The 20366-nt window shown below is 50.6% G+C and overlaps 1 protein-coding gene across 1 annotated transcript in view; it reads left to right on the top strand.

Annotated features, from left to right (window-relative positions):
* Positions 1-19372, top strand: part of LOC133341454 (homeobox protein Meis1) — a 98695-nt gene extending 79323 nt beyond the window's left edge. Inside the window, exons 10-13 of the mRNA XM_061550101.1 lie at positions 8803-8861; positions 10905-10994; positions 12502-12595; positions 16157-19372. Of these exons, the coding sequence (XP_061406085.1) occupies positions 8803-8861; positions 10905-10994; positions 12502-12560 (208 nt within the window). The 3' untranslated portion in view covers positions 12561-12595; positions 16157-19372. The remainder of the gene's footprint in view (positions 1-8802; positions 8862-10904; positions 10995-12501; positions 12596-16156) is intronic.
* Positions 19373-20366: the final 994 nt, after the last annotated feature.

The raw sequence follows: 20366 nt of genomic DNA, 5'->3' as shown, positions 1-20366 counted from the left end.
ACTGTACCGCCGAGCGTGCAGTCGACCCGCGTCCTCACCGCTCGCTCCCGGATAGTTGGCGGTTTATGTCGCTGCGTCTCTGCGTAGGTTTAGCCGATCGGTTTGCGTTGCGTTCAAAAGAAAAGCGACTCTCGATGGGTTCAACATCGTCGTCGTTATCGTCATTATCAGCCATGGTCAATCGCCAAGCCACCATACCACAGAACATCATCCTCACGGGGCACGGATGATGGAAGATGGTTATCGTGCCGGAGCGCCAGCTGGCGCTTTAGACTTGTCAAACGACGGCGACAGCAGCAGCAGCACTGGCACGCGCTGGTTATTCCTCACGTTCACGAGTCATCATCGTCAGCCGTGAACAATCCACTGCTGGATGAAGCCCCCCCCCTCCCTCTTTACCACCGAGCCACCGCCATGACTCACGGCTCTGCCCTGTAAGAATGCACCGAGCACCTGGCCTGGCTGGATCAAGGGCGTCGGTTCACCGATGGCGTATGCGGCGTCTTGAAAAACTTGCGCCGCTTGCGGTGAATGTTTATCGGTCGATCTCATTGCCTTTGTTCTCCTGTATTCGTTTAACTCTGGCCTGGTATAATAGGCTGGTTTATATCTTGACCTCAAGGGCCCATCAATGCCGGTTTGATTCACACACGCAAGTCATAAAAGTCCGATTCATCTCCCCGTATTCGGGGACTGCTGCGATGAGACGGGGGTCGGTCGGTCCTTTTGTGGACAAGCAACGGCGGTAATTGAAAGCAATGTCGAGTACTGCCCCTGCAGAAATATTTATGTCTAGGAATACCGTGCACCACTCTTGATGAATGTCAGGGATAGGGTTTCAGGCCACCGTTGTATTACGTAAAAATGTACAAAAAAATGGAATTTGTCTCGATTATTGCAATTCAGGGTTTGCTATTATTATTCAAGAAAACCAAATCTATTTGTTGGCTGGTTATTCATCCTCCTCTGCTGCCCATTGTAGTCTGGAACTTTCTTCCTACAGTCATCCGTGCTGTTGGCTCCCTGCCCCTGTTCAAGTCCAGACTCAAGACTTTCCTTTTTTTAATCCTCTGCCTATGATTGACTGCCAAACAAAACAATTGTTCACACTGTCTCTGTGAAGCTTCATGTGGTGCAGTGGCATGTAGACGCTATGCAATTCCCACACACGCTGTTGCATCGTAAAATGTATTGTAGTACGTTTAACTTTTTTCGCTGGCCTTTTAGTTGCTGGTGGTGTCATGTGATGCGATTTGCTTTGCCACATATGCAAATCAAATCGCATCGATTCCTACACCCGCCATTTGACGCGTGCGTTACGAGCCGACACATTCAACACAGCCTGACACTGCTGACGATGCCCAGAAGGTTGAAACCGTGTCAACGCAAGGGCTGCTGATTACCATGAGCCTGGAAGGCTTTATCGGCTGACAGAATAAATTATATTTTGAAGCTGCCGCCACATACGGAAGCCTCTCCATTTTAGCTTGAACAATTTTCCACTTTGCGATCAGTCAAAGTTATCTAGTAATATTTTTTTTACAAAAGTTATAATTTCAACTTCCATTTGTGGAATTTATGTTTCCCACCCCCCGCCCCCCCCCCCCCCCGCTGTGTTGTGATGTTGGCTGTGGGGGCCTCTGGGACCTTCTCTGAGTTCATTTTCCCAAGGCCCAAGACATGGGCTCCGCCTTGTCACTGCTGCCGGGCGCAGAGCACCCGAAGGCAGAAACAAGTTCAGGCTTCTGACCTGTCATAATTTGTAGTCGGCTCAGCATGTGGGGGGCGGGGGGGGGGGGGTGATGGGGAGAGGGGTGGGTAGTGGGGACCGGAGTCCTAGGGCCCAGGGTGTGTGTGGAGCGAGCGGTGGCATAATGGTAAGCACATTGTACTTTAAGAACCTGTTCACTTAAGTTAGATTCCCAGCCACGGCTAGCATGGGTGAACTCCGCATTCAATTGGTACCCTGTGTGGTGGTTAATCATCAGCGCTGGGGAGACAAAGGTGGTCGGGCATGGTCCCAGCCACACCACCCCCGTTATAGGGATGCGGTTCCGGCCTTCGTAGTTGGTCGCGAAAAGCCCTTGCCCCAACAACCTATATGACTATAAGGGGGACCTTTGTCTTTATGTGGGTGGGTACGAGGTGGTGGAGATGATAAGGAGGTGGTGTGTTTGTAAGAAGGGGGGGGGGGGGAGGGTGTGCTTGGTGAGGACGAGGGGGCAGGCACTCGACGGCAGTGGTCGCAGGTGAAGGACGTGTGGTGGAGTAGTGTGGTGGTGGAGTGGTGGAGTGGTGTTGTGGTGGAGTAGTGGGGTGGTGGAGTGGTGTTGTGGTGGAGTGGTGTTGTGGTGGAGTGGTGTTGTGGTGGAGTGGTGGAGTGGTGTTGTGGTGGAGTGGTGGAGTGGTGTTGTGGTGGAGTGGTGGAGTGGTGTTGTGGTGGAGTGGTGTTGTGGTGGAGTGGTGGAGTGGTGTTGTGGTGGAGTAGTGTGGTGGTGGAGTGGTGGAGTGGTGGAGTGGTGTTGTGGTGGAGTGGTGTTGTGGTGGAGTGGTGGAGTGGTGTTGTGGTGGAGTAGTGTGGTGGTGGAGTGGTGGAGTGGTGTTGTGGTGGAGTAGTGGAGTAGTGTGGTGGTGGAGTAGTGTGGTGGTGGAGTGGTGTTGTGGTGGAGTAGTGGGGTGATGGAGTGGTGGAGTGGTGTTGTGGTGGAGTAGTGGTGATGGAGTGGTGTTGTGGTGGAGTGGTGGAGTAGTGTGGTGGTGGAGTGGTGGAGTAGTGTGGTGGTGGAGTAGTGTGGTGGTGGTGGAGTGGTGTTGTGGTGGAGTAGTGGGGTGGAGTGGTGCGGTGGTGGAGTAGTGGGGTGGTGATGGTGTAGTAGAATGTTGGTGCGGTGGGTGTTGTGTTTGTGGGGTGGTAGAGCAGAGGGCCAGTGGTGTGTTGGTGCGATGGGGCTGTGGGGTGTTGTGGTGGAGTGGTGAGGGCGGTGGGGCGGACCGAACGGAATGTCTCTGCGTGTGTGCCGCTCGGGGCGCGTGTGGCTGTGCGCCGTGGCCCTGCCGGCCCGGCCACTGCACGAGGAGGAGCCGCTGTCTCTTTAGGTGACGATCACGCGGCCCCACGCTGACAGCGGCCGCCGGAGGCTCTGGCGTGTCGCGGGTCTCTCCGTAACAATCGCACACTCCTCTCCCAAAGTGCCCTTTGGAGAGCGATGTTTTCCAACGGCACTCGGCAAAGTTTTACGTTGCTTCAACCGTGCTGGAGGTCTTTTCTACTGTCGAGTGTAATTATGCGGCGTTAGAGGGAACGTGTATTTGTCGCGAAATGTGTGGTGTGTGAAGCCACGCATTATCTTTATATATATATATATACACACACGAGTGGTGACATCGGCGAGATGGATAGTTATGTCGCAGAATCGCGAGAGACGGCCGCACCTCGGGGCAGCCTTTATCCAGCAGTTGATAGATAATAACTCACGGTGATGATGACGAGACGATGCTAATGACGAATGCCACTTCCGTAATATTTTCCTTCCTGGCGATTCCCACATTGTGTTTGCGGCGAGTGACCCCCTGACCTGGTCTTGGGTATTGCCGCCATCGCCAAAACCGCACTGACCAGGGTAGTGAAGTATGGTCAAACGACAGCCAGGGCCTACACGGGTGTGGGAGGTCTTCGTCTAGCAATGGGTAGACAACCCATTAAACGTGCCAAAAGTGTGGCCAGCGTTGTCACGTGGTTAGAACCGTTATGTATGTGTTACTGAACATCTGTTAAACAGGAGCTATATCGCTCATCGGATTCTTCCAATATAAATATTTTGATTCTGAAATTCATTAATATTCTGATTCGGATGTTGAACTTCTTTCGGACCGTACATTGCCAATCCTGATAATATGGGGTGCTCAATGTTGCCCCAATGCTCCATATTTACTAGGAATAGGCTGCAAATGAATATTGTATTGTCATTACGTTAATTATTGATAGCCCCCGCTCCTCATGATGCTGCATACTGAGCTTTCTACACAATTACAAATTAGTACGACGTATAGATTATGTACATAATAATGATAATACATTGCCAAGTTTTCCACAGTTGGACTTTGCATGACGAGAAAGTGGTGCGAACGTGATCAAGGAGTGGTCACGTGATCATTTGTGGCCCTTGAGAGAGCGTTCAGTCATTGGTAACCACGACACCACGGCTTGTGATTTTAGTTTATTTTGGAATAAAACATTTTTTCTAAAGAGTCTCGTAGAGAAAACCTCTTGGGTTATTTGATCTGTTCTTCTGTTCGCTGGCATCTTTTTTTTTCTTTTTTATTGTGTGTTCTACGTTTTATGTCGAGTAGTTGAAAGTAGCATTGCTGTTAAAATATAATGCACGAGCAAATAACGCATTACCCCCCCCCCCCCCCACTACGTTAGCATCAGAGATTGTGCAATGTTTATTCTAAATTCCTCACGACTTTACTTTTATCCCGAGCGCAAGTACAATGAAAACGCGGAGTCGTATAAACGGCTCAAAGACCACCGCCAACGTTATCTGGAACGCTGATTATAGTGATGGAATATTTATTTTAAGTCAAGCGTGTAATATTTGTCTTTGGGCGCAAACAAAACAAAATCGAGGCCATTAATCACAACGCCTAATCTCGCAAAGATAAACGCGGCAAAGCAAATGTAAAAGAACGGAACGCTTCGCCACATGAGACGTCATGTGATAGAGATTCGGGGTCATCTCACCTCCGTGCATTAACCAACCCCCCCTTCTGGGGTGGGTGGTTGGGTACGGGGTGGGGGGCCCAGTCAAACGTTTCCGTGCCCTTCATTCATCTCGTCGTTGCGGCCGCTCGCTCCGAACGTCGGTAACGATGATTAGATTAGCACGTGGGAGACAAAGAATCGGGGCTTCCGTAGTAATCCGAACGTTCGAGCTGTATTGTAGCATTTTGTCAACGCGCTAAAGGATCCCGAGAATGGTTGTGGGTCGTATTGTCCGACAGCGTCGGTGTGTTGCATGAACCTCCCACAGCTCCGCGCTTAAAATGTTCCGCTATCGAAAGCGCTCGCTCCGGGTTGGGGTCCGCGTGCGTGCTGTGCAGTGGTGGTTGCAACGGCGTTTTGGGTTTTTTTTTTGGTTGTTGCTGTAATCTGAGTTTACAAAAGCCCTCATCGCCAGATTCCAAACACCTGCTCCATTAGAACCGCCGGGCCCGCTGATTATTTGTATAATTATAACAAGCGCTCAGGGGTAAATGGATTCAAAAATGCGTGGGAAACTTACCCGAAGCGTCTCGTAAAACAAAACAAAAAAAACACAAGTCCCGTCGCGAAGTGAGCGCTCCCGACGGAAGCCGATTGATAAACGGTGGCGGCTCCGCGCCAGATGAAAAGTAAAAGGCTCACGGACGCTCCGTCGAGTTAAACTCACTCGGGGAAGAAAACTGTGCTGACAGCACTTATCAAAATACGAGATATCTGCGAAGACGGTGGACGTATTCCCGCGTAGATGCGCGCGCCCATATCTCTTACGGTATCGGTTGACGCGCGCATATTCAGCTGCCTTCTCTGGGGGCGGGGGGAAGGGTGGCTTTGGCCGGGGCGCTACTTTTAGAAATCACTCCAAGGTAGGAATTTAGAACACAGAAGTGTATCTGTCACGCCGCGCCTAATCCCCCATTCCAAGAAGCAGTGCCACCCGCATGCCAAGCAGCAGCTTTACAGCTGTTTACGTTGCGCGGGCTATAACTCGACCACGACCCCCCATCGCCGTGTGACCCCCCCCTTCACCACCCCGCCAACCCCAAAATGCCCCATGGTCAACCCCAGCGTGACCCCCCTGGCCGCCCCCACACAGGACGTTAACCCGCCGGCCGGGCGATGTCGGGAGGGAGACGAGGCTTTTGCTGTTGGCCGAAGCGGACGAACGGTGGCTGTCACATGAGCGCTGCTGCTGACGATGGCGACGATGATGATGATGGGACAAACACTGGCGTCCAGACGACAACAGTTAGAAGATGCGAGCGCGGGACAGGGCCGTGTCTGCAAACTACTAATAATAATACGCCCAATCGGCACCGGCTTAATCCGCGAGGGAGCGTGGCCATTGACAGGGGTCAGATGGGAAAACATTGCGTGGTTGATGGTGGCGGGCACTCGGTCGTCTTCTTTTTCCCCATCCTCATCACCACCATGGCCTGGGCCGTCCCAGGGTCGTCGGAAACGGTTGACGTGAGGAGCTGAGGTCTGGGAGGAAGGGGGCAAAGGTGGTGGAGGAGAACCCTCGCCTTGGTGGTGATGGTTTGGTGATGGTTTTTTTGATTGTGGTGGTTTGGTGGAGGTTTGGGGGTCGATCGATGCCTCGCTTCGTTCATTGGTGGCGTTTTGGATACTGCGACGGTTGAGTGCTGTAAAGTTGTTAGCGGTGACTAAAGCTTTGGACCCAACAACCTCCTGGCTTGTACGTGTACAGCGGCCTTTGTCCGTCCGCTGGATGTTGTGGCCTCCTCCCCCTCGCGGAACTCGAGCCAAAGGCGTGAATGTCGGATGTAGAAAGTGAAGCCAAGGGGATCAAATCCTGGACAAATTTTCTCATGCGTTATTTAATAAAGCACTTCATTATGTTTGTTGTTTTTATAATGCTTATAAAAAGAAACTGTGTAAGTGTAACTGAATACACGACTTCCATCTCCCCCCCCCCCCCCCGTTCCCAAATGTTAATGTTCGCCTCGGCATTAATAAATCCTGCCAATTATGTACTTTGCGGTCTCGAGACCGTCAGAGTAAATCCGTGGGTTGCTTTCCTTTCGCGCCAGGTGAGAAAGCAACGCGACAGAGCCGTCTCTTTAGCACGTTGCAAACTGGATACCTGCGTGGGGGTGGAAGCGGTTAGAGGGTGGAGGGATGCGGGAGGGGGTGGTAGCAACGTCACCTCGGACTGTGGAAACCCACTTTGTGTATAAGTATCTGCAGCGCTGTGCCGTTTGTTCAGAGCGGGGGCCGATTTATTATTTTTTTGTTTTCTTTGTCCGACGATGTCGCGGCGGCTGTGGTCGTCCTGTTGGTGCCGCGTAGCGCACGGGGAACGCTGCGGGGAAGGCGGGAGGGGAGGGGGCGGGAGGGGTGATCGGTTTTCACGATACGCGAACACCCCCCCCCCCCCTGCTCCCCGTCCCGTCATGGTGCTGTCTCATCCGGCGAGGCCTGTGTGGGTGCACGCGTGATCCGTTCGCTTGCTGAATGGAACGTTTAAGCGAGAACGCCCCGTTTGCGGCAATCGGCGTGCGACATCTCAAGTTTGTTTTTTGGCTTTGATTGCGCGTGACAAAAACAGTGCCTGGCATTGCCGTCCACTCGTAATCACGTTGAGTTAAAGCGGAGTTGGCTTCGACTCGTTAAAAACCAAGTCGGCCACCGTTCCGGACAGTCGGGAATTTTTTGTGTTTGTTTGCGTGATAACATTAATTGTAATTATTCCGTTTATTGTAACGTGTCAAAGCGAATGTGCGTTTGAGCTACGGCTCAGCCACTCGGATTACTGCCACAGTAGGAGTAATCGTCAACGGCGTTCTGGGCTTGGAAGCCAGAGGTTACCGATTCGATTTCACCCCCCTCCGATGTAGCAGTCGAAACAATGGCGCAAAGCTTCTTGAATCCCCACCACCACCGCCTTCGTCCGCTCAGCAGTGTTACCGGGTTCACCGCAGTTCGTAGACTGGCGAGCCGCGTGTGATGGGGTAAAGTGTGGGTTCCTCTCGCCTCTTGCAAGGCGTCTGGCCCGTGCGGAAGGCGTCGCAGTCTAAAATAGCATCGATAGAGGCCCCCCTCGAGTGGAGAGACCCCTTGCCACCAGCAGGGCTCCGTGAGCGAGCCATTTCAGGGGCTGCGCCTTTCTCCACCTGCGACGCGGCTGCGGCGCGAGCGGGCGGCGTTAGCTCGCCGTAAATCGCGACTTCAATTTTTATGACGACGAGGAACACACAAAAAAATAATCCAACCCGAGCGTCGGTCGCACACACTCCGTGGAATGCGAGGGAATAATTTCCAGCATTGCTTTCAAAAGATGTCCGCTGGCTGTATATTTCAAAACCCGCTGCCAAAATGAGAAAGTTAAAGGTTACAGTAAACCTGGCGCGACCTCGCAATGACCCCAGGCTTTTATGGGCGGCAGTAAAAAAAAGCAGACTCCTTTTCTTCCAGGCCAGAGAGAGGTGGGAGGTGGGGGGGTGCCCGCGGTGATAAAGTCTCGGGGACAGGCTAATTGATGAGTCTGCTGACATAACAATGGCGACTGAAAGGCGAAACTTGTGAACTCTGCTCCCGGCTCAATGACAGCTCCTGGCCCAAGCCACTCACGACGACGACATCGCCGTCGTGAGTGGCCTTCTCGCCTGTGACTTGTTTTTAAAAAGCGTCGCCGTACAGCCGCCACACCGCGATCACCGCCACCACCGCCGCGTAAACTCCGACGCACATGTTCATGAGCACCACCACCCCCCACCCACACACCCACCCACACAACCACTCCCCTGCACACTCCCCCCTCCACCCAAACCACCGAGTCCCTTCCCATTAGCCGACACGGCGATGATGTCATTCGCTGACATTTTGACCCCGGTGGTCATTTATCTTGTGCTGTCAGTTCTGTTGGTGTTGTGTCTCGCAGACATCGGGAAGGAACAAAAGTATGCGAGGTCCCATTATGAAGGGCCAGTTAATGGGCAGTGTTTAAAATTCTTTTTCGTTCTCTCTCCCCTGCCCCTCCCCCCTGGTCCCCCGCGGCCCGCCTTCTCCGTTTGCAGGTTTATTAACGCAAGACGCCGAATAGTGCAGCCCATGATTGATCAGTCCAACCGAGCAGGCAAGTGTCGAACATTAGCACTAATCGCGCCGCACATCTGAAAATAATAATCAGACGCCGAGCAAAGTGGCGGGGCTAACGCTAAGCGGGCCTCGTCGCTAATTACGCTCTAAATCCACGAGCCTCTCCGATGGATATTTTTTTTCGTCCGCACGCAAAACACATATTCGGGTTGCCGAGTATCTACATCTGTACGAAAACACACGCAATGCATTAAAAATAAAACACGTGAGCAACAAAGAATACTTGCTACGTTCGCAGTGCAATTGAGGATTGTTGAGGTTTGTTGATTTTTACCGCACCTTGCTGAGGCACACACGGAGGCACCAAGAGCCCAAAAATGTCCAACGGCCAGTGACAAATGTCAAAATATGCACACATGCTTGCATTTTATACTCGGGAAGGATTTGTCTTTTTTTACTTCAACGTTTGCTCACGAGTAACCGTTCATATCGCCGATTTATAACGTCGGCTGGAAACATTCTGTAAGAAACCTGCTGTCAGGGCCACGCGGTGTATGTGGTCTATGTAGGTAGTGCTTTGTCTAACTGTTATTCACTCGATCTCTGTGGCTATGAAAGATTGAAGAGCCATCCCCCTATTATAAATGTTTCTTTTTCGGGCCGCAGTATTGGGGTTCTCTGTGTCCCCGTGGTCGCGTGGATTTATCTCCGGGTCCTGCGGTTTTTTCCCCTCCACATTGAGAAGCACGCTTTTATAGAGTATTTGGCTGCAATACATTTCCACGCGATAAGCCACTTCAGTGGGCCTTACATGCTAAAAAAATTAACAAAATAGTTCATCGTTTAGTTTATCGAGGAACGTGTTGAGTTTTCCTTACGTGTGCTCGTGCGCCACTGCCAACGGGCAGCAGCATCACGAAAAACATTCTGAGTTTGGAAGCGAGTTCAGGGTGGAATTGGCATGGTCAGTCACACCGACTACCCCTGCGGTACATTCACGCGCACACACGCACGGCTTCCCTTTGTGACGCAATAAAATTAGACGTACGGAATGTGGTCAAAGTGGCTTGAGAGTGATATTAAAATTATCCACGGACCCTGCGTAAGCCCCCCCTTAAAATTCTTAACGATCTTATATAGTCACGCCGTAAAACCTAAGCGCTTAAAGTTAATTAACAGTAACGGGACGTCGTTGCCGTTTGGTTTCCATCAAGGCTCCGCTTCTATCTTTTTCCTCTCATCCTATTCTACGAAACATTTTGACCGCCTCCCGTGGAACTATACCTTTAGTAACGCACTCACGCATAAAGATGTTCGGGGCACGAGACGGCAATTATGAAAGGCTCTTAAACGCGATCGGGGCAAAGAATAAGCACCTAATTACACCGCGCGAATCCGAAATAGGGGTTAGAGGATTATTTCTTGGCCGCTGCCCAGCATTGTAAAGACCCAGATGACGGTTGGCCGAGTCACTTGGGAGACGAGCGGCCGCACGCGCAGAGATAGGTGTAACGCACGCATTGCGTCCGCACGCTCCAGGTGATAATAACAACAATAATATGATCACTCTCTGCATCCTTTACAAACAAGTGCGGGTTCAGGAAGGTGGAGGTCAGAGCGCCGAGCTGGCACCGCTGAGACCCCTACCCTGGGTGCGGATTGCAGGAGGGAAGCCCTTAGTGGCTGTGTTAATTATAACGGGGTCCTCGTGTTGTAGCGAGTTGATGGTCTCAGCTCGGCACCGCAATATTAAATGTGGTTCTGCATTTAATTTGGCTGAATTCCAGCTCTGATTGTCGTGCTACGATAGAAAAGCGCCGCCCCCTCTAAACTGTGTGGACCCAAATGCGTGCTTGAATGGATCTCGAAGGTAGCTCTGTGACGGCCACTTCTGTGGCCAGATTCACTCACACTGGTCTGCGAGAAATCCGAACGGCTAGTTCATCTCGTAACATGGCAGCGATGGCACAATTGGGATATGACTGGATGAAAATATATAAACACGCTTTTGTATATTTGTTACTATTTAAATAAGTTCGCTCTAACGATGTGTGTGTGTGGTGCGGTGCCGGCTGTGCAGTGAGCCAGGGAGCCGGGTACAGCCCTGACGGGCAGCACCTGGGAGGCTTCGTGATGGACGGCCAGCAGCACATGGGCCTGCGTCCTCCCGGTAACGAGTGGCACAGCTCACCCCCGGCACGTCGGCATGGCACTCCAAACACACCAGCCAGAGGGCTGCGGCAATCCCTCCTGTCCACCCGTCCGTCCACTCGTTCGTTCACTCGTTCGTTCACTCGTTCGTCCACTCGTTCGTCCATCCATTTGTTTATTCCTCTGCTGTGTACCTGTTTGACATCGGGCACCGCAGTGGCTAGGAGATGTTAACTACCTCACCTGGCATACAGGAGGTCGTGGGTTCGATCCCGAACCTGACGCCTGTTGTATATTTGGAGTTTGCGCGTTCTCCCCGTGCTCACGTGGATTTTTCTCCGGGTCCTCGGGTTTTTTCCCCTCCACATTTAGAATCAACGTGCGTTCATAGTATTTGGCTGCAAAAGAATTTCCACATGATGATAAGCCACTTATTTGAGCTATCATTTGTGGCCAGGTCACTTCGGAAAGAGAGCTCTATAGCTCAGTGAGCCTTACCTGGTCAAATAAAAATAATATTTTAGTTTAGTTTAGTTTTAAAGGGCATCAAGTTTTAACGGGTCAACCGGGGCGTACCGCAAATTGTGTACGGGTTTTAGTGAGTAATTCACCCCGAGATTGATTGTCACGATTCAGTGTCACGATGCAATCTATCTTTTGACCCTCTCTCGACTCGTTTTTACACCACCCCGTTTGTATTGTTTGTGCAAGTTCTGACAGAATGCGTGAAATAGCACGCTGTTTGTGATACATCGCCGACAGAAGGATTTATATACCGTCGAAATACAACCACAGCTCACAACGCTGGCCATAACATTGTGGGAGTGTGCATCACAGGTATTACAGAGGGGGGGGGCACGTTTATGCTCTTTGTTTAAATCCGGCGCGATTGGAAATCATTCGACATGCACATAAGGCGATGTAAAGCAACTAAATTACAAAGGGTTGAAATTGCCCATTGAACATATAAGCGCTCTCAATTCCCCACTGTTTGTATGAATCACAAATATTAGATTTTTTTTACACGTACGAATCAATTCAATGTATTACTAATTGTAAGAATAATACAAATTCTAACTCGCAACACTCCGCCGTCGCACGCGCCGTTCGTTCGTTCGCTCGCTCTCATAGAGAGAGAGAGGAAGGACGACTCAGAGAGCGAGAGAGGATGACTTGGAGGAGAGAGAAGACGACTCAGAGATAGAGGACGACTCAGAGAGAGAGAGGACGACCCAGAGAAGACGACCCAGAGAGGACGACTCGGAGAGAGAGAGAGGGGACGACTCAGAGAGAGAGGGGACGACTCAGAGGCGCCAGGAGGAGGAACCACAGACGAGCAGGAAGGCAGCAGCAGCCACGCGGCGAGCTGGCGCAACCAACAATTGCCCAAGCTCTGCAGACCCATAAACATTAAGATGTTTTCCGGCAGTTAATGAGTGTTTAAGAATGTTTTTATTGTTATGATCGTTAATAAAGCGATGCTTTGATGTGTTGTTACAAGCCCTGTGTGGTTGCTGTCATTGCAGGGCCGATGGGTGGCATGGGCATGAACATGGGCATGGAGGGCCAGTGGCACTACATGTAGAGTGCCCCCTTCGCGGAGACAAGGAGCACAACCAGGTACTGCACGACCGTTCTCCATTATGTATTTCATGTATTTCTCTTCTGAATTGTATCTCTGTGCGTTTTTGTATGAATGTACGTTGAACTTCTTTCACACCGTACGTAGCCAACCGTGCTAATCGCGGTACGGGGGAAGGACAATAAACGAAGCACACAAAAAGCAAAAGAAATTAGTTTTCAATCGAGGTGATTTAAAAGTGCCATAGCAGTAATTGAAATGAAGTCACGGACGATCAAATAAAGTCACGGGCGGTGTAACGCCGCCATGCGTTGGAAAATGGCCACGGAAGTTGATGTCGCAGAACTAATTTTGAATTCACTTTATTTTTTTATGCCCTGCCAAAGTGTTCGTCACATGTCAATACAACTTAAGATGTTTGAACTTAGTTCAATTAAGTGGATTTATTTATTTATTACTTATTTGTCCAGGAGAGCAGCAGCGATTTCTCAGACTTTTATTTTCAGGAGGATCCTGTATTGGGATTTCATTTCACGATGTTTTCAGCCAATTAATGATTTGTGTGGGGGGAAACCGGAGCACCTCGAGACAACCCTCGCCTTGCGCGAGAGGGGGCAACACTCTATCCCCGTACAGACGGACACAGATGGCTAGCTATTAGTCCACTTGCTCTACTTGCCTTCTCCTGGTGAGCCAGGTTCAGGCACCTCATGGACAACCGCGGGAAGGGGAGTTTCACAACAACATTTGTGTGCGGTGGTCCACCAACCCTCGCTGCTGTCTCCACAGCGCTGGGTTACAGGCAGCCACGTGCAGCGTAGCCACCACGGCCCGGCTCAAACAACTTCAAATTCTAGTGCCCTAATAGCCACCTCCTGCACCCCCCTCGTGCCATTTCTCTGTGTAAAGTAAACTTAACATAACTATTTTTTAAGGCCCCACTGAGCTACATGGCTCTTATTCAGAGGCAGACCTGACTGTCACAAATGATAGCTCAACGAAGTGGCTTACCGTCGTGCGGAAATTTATAGTAGCAGCTAAATACTCGAAACGCGCGATGTTGATTCTGAATGTTGGAGGGAAAAGCCGAAGGACCCGGAGTAAAAAATCCACACAACTGCTGGGAGAACATGCACACTCCAAATATACAGCAGGCGTCAACGTCGGGATCGAACCCACAACATCCCGTATCAATCACCTCCTGGAGGAAGGCCTACCCAAGCCGTCACAATACCCCGTGATCCCGCAATATGGCAATCCATCTCGCACCTCGCTCTGTCTCCACCATCGACGTTGCGTGCGCGTCCCTTCCCGTGACGCACACGCAACGGCAATTGTCAACAATCTACTCCGGCGCTCACAGTTCGATGCGCGTATCACGAGCGTAGGGAATTCGGATTCTAACCGATGGACGAATACAAAACAAACTCGAATTGTCCCATTCCAGCGATGTGCGCCTTCCCGATGCGCTCCCCCCACCTCCCCGCTCACTTTTCTCGACAGAGAGGTTTAGATAAAGCCACTTGTGCTCGCATGGCCGAGAAATTAGTGATCGGGGCGGTGACATCCACTGGAGCGGCTAAGGCCCCGTCGGGTCGTCGGGAGGTGCGTTACAAAGGCGCGCATTGTCGCGCGGGGGGGGGGGGGGTGCACGCCTTTGGAGATACGAGTTTTAGCCGCGTCCAGTGGGTGGCCGAGACTCTCCACAACAACAACCACATCCAAAAACCTCCGTGGCTAGTGAGACGACCGCGAGGCTGCCGCGGCGATTCTGCGGTGGCGGTAGCGGTGGTGGCGACGATAGCGGCGGCGGCGGCGGCGGCGGTGACTCCGCACTCTCGCTCGGCGGGCCTCGTCCGCGGACGACAACAAACAAATCTGGCGCAGCGTGGCATACGCTTTAGCGGCGGGCCCCCGCCATTCTTCTCCGTTATGTCCATAATCAACTGATTGTTTGATTCAATAATTATTTAACGGGGCCTTGTTTGAAGCTAAACATAGTGCTCCATAAAGCCTATAATGGTTCTGAAGGGAGGGAGGAGGGGGGGCCCTTCACACCGAGGGAGGGTTTGAGAGAGAGGGGGGGGGCGGTGGGGAGGGGGGCACCGAGTTGCCTTGGCAACCGCATGTATTAGAGGCGAGAGAAGAAAGAGCTTGTCCCAAACGTGCCTTAAATCTGTCGTCCGGCGTGTGATGCATTGCTTCTATTACCGGATAATACGGCCAGCCTAGACAAACTCCTGGGTAAACACACAATGCGCGGCGCCCAGCTAGGGGCGTAATCCTTTTGCAAAATGGCCCTGCATGTAATTTTGTATTCTTTGCTCGTTAATTAAAATAGAGGGGGCTTGCGTCGGCAGCGGAGGAGTGAGTGGGGATGGAGGAGGAGGCGGGGGGGGGGCAGTTTGCGCGGAAGGCCGAGGCTTGCCGCTGCCTGCCGTTGCGAAGGGATAGCGGAGGGAAGTGAGCGCGGTTTTGTAGCTAATTGGCTCCATCTTAATTAAATATTCCATCAAGATGCGGGGGTGACAAATGGGTTTGGCTTTTCGAGTCAGCGAAAAATGGATGAATATTAATACGCGTCGGGCACGCGAGACCGCTTGCGCCTCCGCGTAGTGGCGGCGGAGGTCTCGCGGGTGCGTCGCGAGTATTTGCATTAAAAAGTACCGGCTTAAGTGTTTTTTAGAATGATCCGCATCTCGAGCTCATTGATTAATGGGAGTGAAGTTTCGCCCTCTCGCTTTTTCGACGTTCTGAAAAACAAAAAAAAATTGGGAGTGAGAGTTGAAGAAATGTCCCTAACTGTCGCCGTTTCTTGACGAGGTACTGGAATGGCCCCAAAAAATCTGTCGCGTTATTGAGAGCAAATTATTTCATTTGCTCGATATGTACGTGCACTCCATAAAACCGAGCTGCTTATTTAAAAGGCTGGATTATGATGACAGCAGCAAGCTCGTTGATGTACTATAATACTCCTTGCGTGAATAAAAACATTTGTACTGAAAATAGAATTTTAAAAAAATGATGGATTTACCCTTTGCGTTGCAACACATTCCCTTCTGGGCTATGCGAAGACTCAATAGATTGTGAATATTTCAAGGTACTGGTTTAGCTTTGGAGTTTGCGGAGGCTCTGCTGAGCTGTGTTCCCAAGTTAAATGTGAGCTCCGATGGGCGATTTCAGCTCGAAGGGAGGATCTCGTCTGGCCCTGTGTCTTATTAACGTGCCGATCGCGTTTTTTTTCCCCTTGGCCGCGTTTATACCAAAAGTATACGATGTGGAGAGCCTTGCATCATCCTGGCTCATTTTTCATCACTTTTTCCTTAAGCCGTGCAGAAAATCGCAATTTGTAGGCCCTCAAAAAAAAATAGACATTAAAAACCTGAATCTGCAAAAGTGTTAACTCGGTAAGGACGTGCTGATCGCGAGTCCATCGGCCAGGGGCCGTTTTTAGACGGCTGCGCATTTTCGCGACGCTTATAGGAAAACAATTTGGGACAGCGGTTGTTAATTAAGGAGTTTCGGCATAAATCTTTGCGAGAGTGGCTCGTAAATCACGCCCGCACCAGGTCACACATGTGGACGTTATTATTTCGCAGATCCTTCAAGGTTTTCTCAAGGACCGGGCGTGGAGAATTCGCAGGCGCCCGGCTTCTTCCCAACCCCATCCAACCACGGCTCGCGGATCGAGGAGAAGGGGGGGGGGGGTGGGTGGTGGTGGCACCTCCGCGATGCGGGACCTGTCGTCGACGGGACGCGGTGTACCACCGCCGTCTCGTTTCGTTTCTGCTTCTCGCTGCAGCCCACGTTGGTGGTGGTGGGGGATGGGCGGTGTGTGTCTCATCATCCTCCACCTTCCTCGTTCTCCCAGCCAACCTCAAACCAACAACGACCACGGGGGGAACCTTGGCCATAGTCTTCGCGCTCGGAGCCTCGGCGTGTCTGGATGGATTTGTTGCAGTGGCGCCACGCTGTCGCGCCGGCGTGGAGTCTTTCTAAGCGGTAACGGTGAACTCGGAGGGGCGTGGACTTCTTCGATGTGATTCGCCGACGAGGCGACCAGAGGAACTGGAACTTTGGGCACCGTCCAAGGACCAACTCAGTCCTCCTTACTTGCACGTCGGAATAATAACAACACAAAAAACCGCCGCAACTTTTCTTTTTTTTAAACGTGTATCTACAGAAATGACTTTTAAGGGGTTTTTTGGGGGGAAAAGGACATTGTTTTACTACTGTATAATGTCATAAAGAGATGTTGTATAGCCTACTGATCGGTAGTCCATATTATCTTCTCGTCAGATTTTTTAAAAGGAAAACAAAGATATTTGTTTCCACACTATGTGTGTTGCTGTGACATTGCCCCGTACCCCCCTCCATAACAACCGAGAGAGAGAGAAATTGTTGTAATATACAAGTTAATGTCACTTTAGTAATGAAGAGAGAGAGAGATGGAAGAGTGTTTTTTTTTGTTTTGTTAATAGCATGCTTCTTAAACAGTTACGTAGGGATGTGTTGTCTAGTTAAATTATTTCTTAGTTAAAGAAACAAAAAAAGACGTGTACAAAATGTAAAACTGCATTGGAGTGAGTCTGCTGTCGCCGGTGAAAGATTTTTTTTTTTACCGCTCAGACCTCCCACTTAGCCTTGCTACCTATCTGATCCTTTTGCACACTACCAACGTATCCGAGGGATGGTGTTGTTCTACTTGTTGACACTTCCAACCGAATTCCCAGCCTGCTGTGAATTGCGTTTGTGTGTGTGGTGGGTTTTCCTTTTTGTGTTTTTAAATTTACAACGCGTTTTCGGAGAAAGACGACACCGGGGGCTGTGGCGTTGCGCGGCGGTGGCGATTTGGCGTCGGGGCACCTGGTGCAAGAAATGCAAATTGGGGGCCTCAAGTTCCTGAGTTTTGCCCACCCCCCCCCCACACTCCGATCCCTGTGGCCACCCAGGGTCCCCTGGCGCGTCGCACCTGCAGGTTCCTTGAAAAGTCATCGGTCGCCAAAAAGCTCCTGCAAACATCACGACCTCACAGATTTGCAATACGTCGATATTTTTTAGAACGAGAACTTTGGCAAAAATTAAACCGTGCAATTATTTTTGCAAACATTTCTACGATGAGTGATGGCAAGGTACAAAAACAAGGGTCGTAGGAAGAGGAGAGGGCCTCGTTGAAAAGGTGTACCCTAAGAGACTGGAAGTGACTTCTTGCCATGAAGTTCACCCTTCATCGCAAGAAGGCATTTTCCTGTGGCTCCGTGTTGGTCCACGGACCAGGGAAGACATTGGTTCCAGCTAAGATGGCACAACTTTCATTGTATGTATGTGTGTTGAACTTGTTTGCGCCATACGTAGCCAACCTGTGCTAATTGGAGGTGCGGGGGAAGAACGACAAACTAAACACAAAAAGCAGTTCTAAAGAAATGAGTTTTCAATCCGGTTTAAAAGTGCATAAAATTATTATCATCATCATAAGCGTCATCCATCAACAATGTAAGCCATTGTCCATCAACTCCTGGATGAAAGCCCCTGCCCAAGCTCTCCTCTCTGGCTCGGGCACGCTCGTCGACTTCATTGCTGCGGACGTCGTATAACATTTCTCGAATTGGCCGATAAAAGTTAATTAATGTGTGACGCCCATTCCAAATGCTTGTGCGTCCAAATGTAAATCCGTCACCGTGTCGACCTTTTCAACCACGCAACTAGCTTTTTGCAGTGTCGGATGGTACCAATGGGTGAAATTAATATCTCGTCCGGCCTCACGCGTTCTCCAAACTGCCTGCCAAACTTATCTGCGTGCGTCGCCGCGTGCTCCCAACGAGCGCCCGGTGTTAGTCCGTCCACCAAGTGTGTCGCGCACACACACACCTTGAGTTCACGCCACCGTATTGACAGGTGCATCCGAAATGCTGCATACGCACTCCCGCCACTTGTGCGGCGGTGTAAGCAGAGCCGAGAGGTCGACTGCGTTACTGGATGTGGTGTGCCGGGCGTGTGAAATATGCCGCAGGCCTGCGGACCCAGACATACAGCTGGCTGAAATTGGGCCATGGGTCTAAAGCTACGGGGTGTACTCGCCTCCCATGCGTGCGCTGTAGGGTGGTGGTGGAGTGCGGTGGACATGGGTCCCTGCTGCAAGGAATGAAATTCGATCCTCTCGTCCCCACCCTGTTAAAAATGTCCGCCACGCCTCTCCGTAGCCCCAGGGCACCTGGCGGGCCCTGGTGGCAGTTACACCGCCTGCACACTCGGCGGGCAACCGCCACCGGTGTTGATGTTCTGACAACGTCGTCTTGTTGCGCTACCACAGGTATCGCCACGTGTACCCCTCCCCCTCTATCATGTGCGATGTGTTTGCCGCATCATAGGCTTGGCTGGCGATGATTATTATATATTTTGTTGGTGTCTGTGTAACACAGTGCGCGTGCCTCCCTCCCTCCCTCCCGTGGGTCTCTGCAGAGACAAAGAAACGTGGCCAATGTGGAATTCAAGATCTCCTCTTAACTCCCCCCCCCCCTTGCAGCAACCAGGACCCCCCCCTATCCCCCACCACTACCCCCCACCACTACCCCCCCCCACTACCACCCCCCTACCCCGTGCAGTGAAACGATCGTTTTGGAGAACATCTCTTTTCTTTGTAATCGTCGTTTTTATAAAGAAGACTCAACTTGCACATGTGCATACTCACATTTCCAGTTTTCTATAGGTCTCCCGAGATAACACCTTTACTACATTTGTCCGTCTTACAGCAAACTTTGGACGTGTACAGCAATGTAAATTGAACTTGATTTAATAAACGTATTTTGTTCTATGAATGGCCCATCCAATGTGCTCATTTATGACGCTGTCGATCAGTGGAAGACGCTCACAACCGAGGTAAGAGCATGTGACCAAAGCACCCGGAATTGCGCCCCTTATCTCTGTCACATCTCGGACGCTATCAGAATTAGAAACTTTATTTGTCCTGAATGAATCGCGTGGGCCACGAAGCTTTTTTTCCAAAGATGTCCAGTAGGGGCGGGGGGGGGGGTCAGAAAGTTTCGACGACGAACGATACAAACAAACAACACGAAAGGAGTGCAACATATAGGAGAGGTAAACAAATTACTAACAAAAAAATAAAGTTTTACGAGTTCAAATTGCATAAGTGCACCAATACACAAGCTTGGGCAAGGCAACGGAGCAACGGCAAGAACAGTCTCAGACCTGAAGATTTCGTGACTGCAGGGATCCATTGGTTCTTTCGGTAAAGTCACGTAGGTATAAAATAATGGTGATTTAATTAATTTTATTTTATACCTACGTGACTTTACCGAAAGAACCAAAGAGTAACAGTCCCAGACCACACCAAGACAACGACATCACAGTCCCTCAATACAATTGCACATTAAAATGTAACCGTCGATAACATGGTGGATAAGGATGAAAGTTACAAATTGCGGTTGTATGCATCCAGCGCTAATCGTCTGCTTCAGGATATGTTTTTAGGGAAATTTTACAAAGTTGGTGGTGCTGTTGGCAACAGCAAAGACTTTGTCCGCAGGGTTTTTAGTTAGGATAACAACTTGCCTGGGGTGACCTGACGAACCGTGCATAACCAGGCGCTATGAACCTTCGGGGATAATGTGGTGCGCAGAATCGGGAAGCATGTACCCAAAATTTCGTCAGTATTAATTTCTAGATTTGAAGCTTTCGTGACTGCAAGGATTCATATTCTTAGGTTGTTTTTTTTCGGTAAAGTCACGTAGGTTAAATTATTTTTTTGTGATTTTTTTTTTATCTCGTCAGTATCCCTTTTATTTAAATCAT

Source organism: Lethenteron reissneri, chromosome 11, assembly GCF_015708825.2.
Source record: "Lethenteron reissneri isolate LAM-NWPU_2019-01 chromosome 11, ASM1570882v1, whole genome shotgun sequence".
NCBI lineage: Eukaryota > Metazoa > Chordata > Hyperoartia > Petromyzontiformes > Petromyzontidae > Lethenteron > Lethenteron reissneri.
This window is presented reverse-complemented; position numbering and strand designations above follow the sequence as displayed.